General features: G+C 33.1%; 1 protein-coding gene across 2 annotated transcripts; it reads right to left on the reverse strand.

Moving 5' to 3' along the window:
- Positions 1 to 3332: 3332 nt before the first annotated feature.
- On the reverse strand, positions 3333 to 8797 carry LOC112462371 (cytochrome P450 6A1-like). 2 transcript variants are annotated; one of them, XM_025028099.1, is made up of 8 exons: positions 8630 to 8797; positions 8385 to 8509; positions 6260 to 6426; positions 5826 to 5998; positions 5062 to 5581; positions 4252 to 4473; positions 3862 to 4113; positions 3333 to 3699 (listed from the first exon to the last, which is right to left on the reverse strand). In XM_025028099.1, exons 3-8 carry the CDS (start codon positions 6384 to 6386, stop codon positions 3527 to 3529), a joined length of 1467 nt encoding a protein of 488 aa, XP_024883867.1. In that variant the 5' UTR covers positions 6387 to 6426; positions 8385 to 8509; positions 8630 to 8797; the 3' UTR covers positions 3333 to 3526. The 2 variants fall into 2 exon arrangements, with proteins under 2 accessions (XP_024883867.1, XP_024883868.1); XM_025028100.1 differs by lacking the exons at positions 8385 to 8509; positions 8630 to 8797 and adding an exon at positions 7630 to 8312.
- Between the last annotated feature and the right edge of the window lie 1322 nt (positions 8798 to 10119).

The following is a 10119-nucleotide window of genomic DNA, read 5'->3' on the forward strand; positions in this document are numbered from 1 at the left end:
TCCTCTGTTAGCAAATGTGGAGAAATCTTTGATAAGGATATCCTTAATTAAATCTGGATCTTTTACAATAAGAATTGGAGTTTTTCTAGCGAATATCCCAATCATAGGTTTATCTTTATGCTCGTTATATAATTTTGTCGTATAATCGCCCATAGATAAATTATTAAACATAATGTCTTTAAAATTGCCGAATCCTGGTGTCGGTTGCGGACCAGGAACGCCACGTGACTTCCAAAAGTCATAACTTGACGTGAGGAAATAATAAAGAGCGATAATTACGGCGGCGATGCCGCATAGAATTTCGAAGGGTTCCATTGTTCGACAATCGTCGATCAGTTATCACGATGATCTTTACTGAAAGGAAAAAAAAACATTTGGTTATATAAACGTCTTATAGTCTTGAAATTATAAAATTTAATGAAGTACTATTATCTTTAACAAGTCATGAGTTTAAATTACATTTGATGACTATTGTTCTTAAACTAATATTGAATTGGAGAAAACTTATTTAGAGAAAACTTTAATTTAGCGTGCCTTCTGGAGATACCTCAAAGAAGCGTTTTTTAAAATTTATAAACTATTTCAAATATTCACATGCATTATGCAATATTGATATTGACATTCAATAATCTATAAAATTCGTTGATATATTAACTGTTCCAAATTGATACCTTATCACTCTGGTATCACAGATATCATTTTCTTCGTATTATATGTTGGTACAAAGTCTCTCATTTTTTATATTTTGCAGCTGACGACTAAATAACTGACTTGTACTTAAATGTTATTTAGAAGTATTACATCTCTCAGTCTTTATATCTTTTATGACGCTAATGCGAAAGATAATAAGGTAATCTGAAGATGTTTGTTTGGAAAAAAAACTTTAGGACGAATTAATACTTGCACAAATACACAACCAACGTTGCGTCATCAAAATTCAAAATTAGAAAAATTGAATGAGGAAAAAAGTTGGTACATAATGCACAATTACTTCTCAATATAGCGCGCTTAAATACATGCAAATCATCTTGAAATATAAGGCGAAGAATTTATCGCCGGCCAAATGAGATTTTTTTATAAATTTAATTTGATGACCACGCAATCTGTTACGTGGCAATTATTTACATTTCGCTCGCTTGTCGCTTAATATTTTCCACGATACTGGAGTAGAAAAAGAAACGAAAAAACGTGAAACAAGAGATCGTTCTATTGTTTTACAATTCAAGCCCGTCCTCGACCTCGAGCAGTGCACGATACATCTAGTAGCGCAGTGGGGATAAATTACGAGAAGTATAGCAGTCACAGACCCGTCAATGTTACTTTGATGACGACATTATTCAATACATGAACGAATGACTGAATGCAGCACATGTAACGCACGCGCGATGCAAAGTAAACCATTGTTCATCAGGGATTGAGAGGATTCGTTGATAACGCTAGACTTATGTAACGTATACGTATATGATGTAATACTTCCGAGATAAAATAAATAATACTGTCAATAACATCGATATCAATATCGTTTCATCCGTCGCGTAATAACGTTTCGGAAAGTAGAAAATATTGCGTCGAAAAAATCGCGAGATCGATTCCTCTCCGCTTCGTAGCGATTCCGGTGGTTTCTTCGCTGATGATGATGATGATGATAAATAAACATGTGATGAAGTGATTTCTTTCAACACACATTCGATGATGAAATTCGACGTTGGTACAAGCATTGAACGTGACATACCTGAACGCGGATGGCGGTGCGACGTAATTGCATCTCTGGGAGATATATTGCGCCGTGTACCAGCTTGCGTCGGCTCGTAAGTGAACACGCAACGTTGTAACTGGAGATTCAACCAACCGTCGCCGTCTCGTGTGGAATTATAAGCGCCAGCGCTCTAGCGCGAGGAGAGTATGTGGACAAGCATGTGACTCACGATGAATTGTGGAAACGGTATCTTCAAGATTTATCTCTCTCCGACGCATCTAGTGTGTCTTATCGTGACTCTGCAAGTACCGATACTCGGAAAAATCGATTAGATAACATCATGTTACACTTACTTAATATACATATGTATGTTAACATGCAGATTTCGGTGCTGAGCTTTTGACGGTTTGTTTAATCATATTGCGAATAAATGCATCGATTAAGTTAAATATCCCATATAGGGTTTTACAATCGGCCCAATACTACGCTAGTATTAGTTGTACTGGCGCAGTATTGAGCCGATTGTGTAAAACCCTACATGGGATGTAGTGAAAACATCTTCTTTTATGATGATCTATTCTATACTCCCTTCGGCTGTACAATTAGCCGCAATTGAGCGAAATATAAAGGAATTACAGGATCTTGTTCAAGAAGCGAAAGAGAATAAGAAATCACCGCGGATATTAATTTTGCGGTAACGAAAAACTCTCGAAGCATTGCTATCGACGACGAAGTTTCAAAGCCAGCAATAAGATATCTATATGCTTGTGAAGTTATTAAATTATCTGTCAAATTTAATCTGAAACGTCATTTCTTCAAAACTATGAATAACTTAACTTTCTATTTAAAAAATTAATGAATTAACAATACATATGTAATAAATTTATTACTTTTAAATGTATTTTTCTCTTATTATGTTCTGAAGAAGACAAAGTGAGTACATAGTCGAAACGTATACAGTCGGATCTTAAATTTAAGACCGTCTTAAGATGAGCATTTTATGAAGCAATACAGCCGTATTAGCATCTTAAGATATTACTTAAAACGATTTTGAAATAAGAACAGGCTATGAATACTGGCTCAGAGACCTTAGGCCGCGTCTACAATCAGTCGTATGTCGTAGTCGGATGTCGAAACGCAGCCGATGGTCCAAATCGAGGAAAATTTGTTTTCGAAAAAGTTTTCGATTTTGCAACTGTCTCTATGTAAGCTGAGATATTTTGCAAAACATTTTCTAGACAAGGACAAAATATTTTTAAGAAGGGTAATTTTATTATAAGACCACTAAGTATATAATTTTATATAATAAATAGAATTGCAAGAATAAGTATTACATATTGCACCAAAAGTTTTGAATGCACTTGCTCGAGGATTATAAAGATTTTAGGCAAATATTTTTTCATTATATATTTTAGTTGATTTGTTTGTATTATGAAAACCTTTCTCATAAACATCGTCTAGACATTTTAAATTTTATGTTTCTCTGTTTTGTATTTTAGACTACCAATGACGTTTTAGTGTTATATCTCGAAACTTTTTTGCAAATTTGAAACGTTTCTGAAACACTTATATTTAGTTTTGTGTTGGGCGGGCGTTTAACTGAAGAAATAAAGAAAACAATTTTTTAAAAGATTACATATGTTATTAAGATATATATGTAACAGCATAAACTTACAATTATCTAATTAATCACCATTTTACATAAGACGTAAATGCACAACATTAAAAAAATTAATAACTATGTATTACAGAATGACGTCTATCAATTGACAGATTTTCTTCATTTTTTATTACGCTTTCGGTGGAGAGTTGGAGAAAAACTTGAAAAAATTAAGGTCGATTAATTTTAATTATTTTCAAGTGTAGTCCGCCCTTTGGCGTTAATATGAGTGCTCTAGGATCGTTTACGTAGGGTATTGGAGTTTTCTCGCAAGTCTCGACTTTGTAATTTCGTAGTATCTTTACAAGTCCAACTTTACTCTGAGAAACAGCGAAACGCGCTCCTGAAAATAAAAGAACGATCATGATGTAAATTTGATTAAAGTTTTCGATTAAAAGTACTTTTATTTGAAAAATATGTAACAAATTAAAAATATTTTTTTATTAAAAATTTTTTTCTGCGTGGAAGGAAATGAAAAGAGATATTTCAGATTATTTCACTATACCAATGCAATTTCTTGGCCCGTCGCCAAAAGGTAGATAAGCCATCGGGTGCCTGTTTCGCACAGTTTCTTCATTAAATCTTTCTGGATCGAAGACATCTGGCTTTGGATAAATATCCGGATCTCGATGAATCGCGTAAACGGGAATCCATACCTTTTGATCTTTCGGTATACTAACTTTAGTACCATCGAAAGTATAACTCGACATGGACTTTCTCATAAGCATTGGCCCCGGCGGATATTTTCGTAATGTTTCTATATGCATTAAGAATAGTGTTAAATTGTGAAAATATTGAAAAACTGCAATTAGATTGAAGTTTACTGGCAATGATATCATATTACAATATCGCTAAAAAAATATGTAGCATATATATTATTCTTCAAACGACATACCTTTGAAAACTTTATCTAAGTAATCCATTTTTTTTATATTATCGTACGTTAAGTCTCTACCATGTTTTGCATACATCTCATCAATTTCTTCACGCAGATTATCTTGTATTTTCTGATTTAATGCTAACTCGTAGAGCACATTGCTGATAGTCGCCGACGAAGTTTCAAAGCCAGCAGCGAAAAATACAAACGCTTGAGCAGCTATTAAACTATCTGTCAAATCTAAAATATCATGTTTTTATTAATTTACCAGTAATATTAATATATCAATATATTAATTTAATGTTGTTTGAGATTATAGCTAACCCAGATAGCTAAACCTGCGCAGACAGATTCTAAGCAGAGCTTGCAGTAAATTTTTCATGTCAGAAAGACAACAATTTTCATACAGAAGCTGCTCTATTAGACGATGTTGTCAAACTGTTACCAGAAATATGACAGAATCTGTTTACATTGCCTGTCAGTAGGCACTGTCTGCGCGGTTTCTGTTGTCTGCTAACATAATCTGCGTTCTGATCAATGCGTTATCAATCTGTCGACATACACTGCTATATCCTTTTGTTTACTGGGTAATCACTTAACAATACATATATGTATATATTTTTATTATTTTCATAGCTATATTATGTTCAACCGGCAATTATTGTCGGTCGTACTACGGCTGTAATAATGAAGTCGCCATGAAAGTAAAAGTCAACTTTATTTTATTATGATTTATAAAATTACTTTTAGACACATAAAAACTCATATGATTTTTTCATGTAAAATATAATCCTATGGCGGATAAAAGTAATATATAAACATACATACCAATATCGCCCAATTTATCTGGATGTTTCTTTAATTCGCGCAAAATATCAATGAAATCATTTCTAGTAATATTATTCGTTTCTCTGTAGTCCATGGTCTCCACGATAACGCGTGTGAAGAATTTGGTGGTTTCTGTTTGCGGTAGGACGTATGATGCGAACAATTTGTAAAGCCACGGAAACATTTGTCTTATTCTCATTCTTATCCCAGTCGGATTGAATACTTTTCTTCCCATCTTGCGAAATTCACTGTCTTCGTCCGACAAAGCGTTCATCTCGATACCGAAAGCACAGCTGCCGATAACGTCGGTCGTATATTTGGCCGTCAACTCGCGGCACTCGACAGGTTTATTTTCGCTCACTACTTTTTCCATGTATTGGACAAGGTTATCAGCACATTCTGATATTAAAGAGAACATTTCCTTTAGTTTACCGGATGTAAAAACAGGTGACAGATTCATTCTCAACGGTCGCCACCTCTTCGGCTCCAAATGAAAAAGATTTTGCGACAGCGGATCGGCCTGTGACAAAGAAAGTATTGTAAACAAGTAAATTTAACTTAAAATCAAATAGTTCTGTAACAATAAGTTACAGAAACTTGCATAAGTCTCTTGGAGTTCACATCTCGCATTTTTTAATAAGTCTTATTATACGAAAATTAAACAAGTATATATGAATCTTTTTAAAACAGATGCGACATGTGTGTTTTGTTTATATTTTCTTTGGATATATGTATTTAAATGTAATAGCCTAAAATATCCTCACCTTTTCGGAAGTGGGCATTCCTCTGTTAGCAAATACGGAGAAATCTTTGATAAGGACATCTTTAATTAAATCTAGATCTTGTATAACAAGAACTGGTGTTTTTCTATCGAATATCCCAATCATTGGGTCTTTGTAGGTGTTATACATTTCTGCCAAATAATCGCCTACATACACTGAGAAAAAAAATTGGTTGTACGGATTAAATTTGTATAGTTGTTGATCCAATGATTGATTCAACAATAATTAAGTTGCACTAAAAAAGGTATAGTTCATTTATGTCAACTATCAACATTTGTTAATCAAGAATTAGTTAATTCAACTAATGTTTAGTTGAACGTATCGGACTAAATATTTTAGTTAAATGAAACACATTTTCCGTTTTTCAACAAATTTTTTTTCTCAGTGTGTTTTATTAAGTACGTCTTTAAAATTACCCTGCCACGGTATCGGTCGTGGACCACGAACGCCACGTGACTTCCAAAAGTCATAACTTGACGTGAGGAAATAATAAAGAGCGAGAATTACGACGGCGATGCCGCACAGGATTTCGAAGAGTTCCATTGTCCAGCAGTCGTCGATTAGTTATTACGAATATTCTTTACTGAAAGAAAAGGAAGAAGATCGTTTTGTTATATAAACCTTCGTCTTGTTGAAATTATAAATTTGGATGAAATTTAATCAAAATTTATCTTAAACAAAACATGAGTTTATATTAGATTTGATGAATATTATTCTTAAATAAATATTGATTTAAATAATATGTATTTAATTTAGCATGCGTCATCTGAAGATTACAGTATCGAAGAAACGTTCCTTTAGTTGTAAACCATTTAAAATATTCATATGCATTATTAGTAATATTGATATTGATAGTTTCAATTATTCAACTTTGTTCGTATATTAACCCTTAAACACATACTTTCCAGTCTGTAACATTAGTACATAACGGAGGTATGCCATACTTGACTCGCGTATTTCAACTATAACTTTGCGTCCTGTGTGTCAATTTTAAACCCCTTTTTTTTTTAAATTGTGTGCTAAACTGTAAGGAACAAGACCATGTACATAATTTTGTGATTTAACGTTTACCTTCAAAGATATTTGCAAATAAGTCGAATGAAGTCGTAAGAAAATTTTGCAAAAATTACTTTTTTTTTTAAATTTATAACTTAAAAAAAAACCGATAAAGACATTTTATTAACGGATCTTGAAAGTACAAAAATGATAGTATATTAAAAAAATACGTCATAATTATTTGTTCCAAAGAGTTGAATTATTTGACATGGTGAACTTGGACAATTTTAAACTTTTTTAGAGCATTTCAATTATGTGAAAAAAAATCCTGTAATTCTGAAACTAATTTATACAAAATTTCAAGACTTTATGTCTATAGTTTTTGCGATTGATAAATATAATTTAAAAGTTAAATTTGGCTTTAAAAACTTGGCGTCAACAAAATGACGAACATGAGAACCATACATATATTTAATTGTTTTACAGAAATAGGTTAAAAATAATTTAAAATTACAATATAATTCTTTGAAAGTAATTTATTTTTATAAAAAAAAAATGAATGACGTTGCTATCTCCGAAGTACCGCGTGACTTCGAACGCGTTTCCATTGCATTCCGTATATTATAATCTGAAATAATCCGTATTGTAAGATTATAACCTCAAATTATCTGCAAAGCATGAAACTGTTAAAAAATAAAACATGTTGCGGTAAATAAATAAAATGAAGTATGCCAACAAATTCCACTAACACATAACGGGGGTATAACGTACCCCAAACAAACTTTCTTACCTTTTTGCTCGACTTCTATAGCGAGACTGACGCTGCCTTAACTGGACGTTCAAGACGAAACCTGAAAGTTTTTTTTATCGACCCATACCCAGACCACTATCATCACCCATTCCGAAATGGCGTTTATTTAAAAAATCGACCGGGTATGGCATACCCCATCTGTATGTTTAAGGGTTAACTGTTATGTTGATATTAATTTGATACCGTATTCTGGTATCACAGATATTTTCTTCGTATTGTATATGTTTAGTACCAAGTATCTTCCGAAATTTCCGATATTTTACAATCGACGATTTAATAACTGATATACACTCAAATGTTATTAAGAAGTTATTACGTGAGTCTCGTATTATTAGAGATGACAGATAATACAGGTAATCTAAGTTCGTCCGGGAAAAGACGCTAGAACGAATTAATGTTTGTACAAATGCGCAACCACGTTGCGTCATCAGAGTTGAGAAATAACTAAAAGAAGGAAAAAGTATAGGCAATTAAAATATATGTTTATCAATACGATCGATATTGTTTTATTTTTCGCGATGTTTCGGTATAAGGAGAAAATATCGCGAGATCGATTCCTCTCCGCTATAGTGACTCCGGTGGGCGGTTTCTTCGCTGATGATGATGATGATGAATGTCAGTGCGATGAAGTAATTTCTTTCAACACATATATATTCGAGGATGAAATTATAGAATTTGTTTCTTCTTTTCTTTTTTGAAATTTGATGTTGGTGCAAACGACGGACATGCCATACCTGAACGCGGATGGCGGTGTGATGTAATTGCATTCGTCATCATATATTGCGTTGTACATCAGCTCGCGTCAGCCCGTAAGCGCGAACCTGTAGTCTTGTACTAGCTCACGCGACGGTGTAATGGCCTTCGCACAATGAAAAATACAAGGAACAAGGAACAGATATTAGCGATTAGGAATAAGAAATCAGGAATAAAACTGGTGTAGCATTGATACACGGCTTCCGATAGGTTGAAAAACTATTACCTGTGTTATATTCCCTGTTTCTGATGCCTGTATTTTTCATCGTGCATTCAACTTTATTCTTGATTCTTTAGTCCTAATCGCTAATATCTGTTTTTCATTGTGTGGAGGCCTTAACTGGTGGTAATTCAACTAACCGTCCCGTCTAGATCGTGCGAAATTATAAGCGCGGACGCTCCAACGCGAGGAGAGTATGTGAGTCACAATGAATTGTGGAAACGGTTTCTGCAAGACTTATCTTCCTTCTTCGCATCTAGTGTGTGTTATCGTGACTCTGCAAGTAGCGATACTCGAAAAGTCGATTGGATAACATCATGTTACACCTAATATACATATGCATGTTAACATGCGGATTTTGGTGCTGAGCTTTTGACCGTTTTGTTTAATCATATTGCCAATAAATGCATCGATTAAGTTAAATATATAGTGAAAACATCTTCCTTTATGATGATTCCTTTATGCTCCTTTCGGCTGTACAATTAGCCGCATAGCGAAATATCAAGGAATTACAGGACCTTGTTAAAGAAACGAGAGAGAACAAGAAATTGCGGATATTAATTTTGCGGTAACGAAAAACTCTCGAAGCATTGCTAATATCGATGACGAAGTTTCAAAGCCAGCAATGAAATGTCTATATGCTTGTGAAGTTATTAAATTATCTGTCGAATTTAATCTGAAACGTCATTTCTTCAAAACTATAAATAACTTAACTTTCTATTTAAAAAATTAATGAATTAACAATACATATGTATAATAAATTTATTATTTTTAAACGTATTTTTCTCTTATTATGCTCTGAAGAAGACAAAGTGAGTACATAGTCGAAACGTATACAGTCGGATCTTAAATTTAAGACCGTCTTAAGATGAGCATCTTAATTATGAAGCATTGGTATAGAGCCGTATTCGAGGCCGTATTAGCATCTTAAGATATTACTTAAGACGATCTTGAAATAAGAAGAAGAGAAATAAGAAATAAGAACAGGCTATGAATACCGGCTCAGAGACCTTAGGCCGGTTCTATGTACAATCAGTCGTATGTCGTAGTCGGATGTCGGAACGCAGCCGATGGTCCAAATCGGGGAAAATTTGTTTTCGAAAAAGTTTTTGATTTTGCAATTGTCTCTATGTAAGCTGAGTTATTTTGCAAAACATCTTCTTGACAAGGACAAAATATTTTTAAGAAAGGTAATTTTATTATAAGACCACTAACAATAAGTATATAATTTTATATAATAAATAGAATTACAAGAATAAGTATTATACCTTGCATCAAGTTTTGAATGCACTTGCTTGAGGATTATAAAGATTTTAGGCAAATATTCTTTCATTATATTTTTTAGTTGATCTGTATATGTATTATGAAAAGTTTTCTCATAAACATCATGTAGACATTATTTTATGTTTCTCTGTTTTGTATTTTAGACTATAACCAATGACGTTTTAGTGTTATCTAGAAACTTTTTTGAAAATTTGAAACGTTTCTGAAACACT

Source organism: Temnothorax curvispinosus, unplaced genomic scaffold (assembly GCF_003070985.1).
Source record: "Temnothorax curvispinosus isolate PA1 unplaced genomic scaffold, ASM307098v1 QBEX01012324.1, whole genome shotgun sequence".
NCBI lineage: Eukaryota > Metazoa > Arthropoda > Insecta > Hymenoptera > Formicidae > Temnothorax > Temnothorax curvispinosus.

Excerpts from the sequence above, each read along its gene's own strand:
- LOC112462371 (XM_025028099.1), bottom strand. The coding sequence starts at position 6,386 with ATGGAACTCTTCGAAATCCTGTGCGGCATCGCCGTCGTAATTCTCGCT. Across the intron at positions 5,999-6,259 it reads ACGACCGATACCGTGGCAGG|TGTATGTAGGCGATTATTTG; the intron begins GTAATTTTAAAG and ends TTTTTTTCTCAG. Across the intron at positions 5,582-5,825 it reads GAATGCCCACTTCCGAAAAG|GCCGATCCGCTGTCGCAAAA; the intron begins GTGAGGATATTT and ends TCTTTGTCACAG.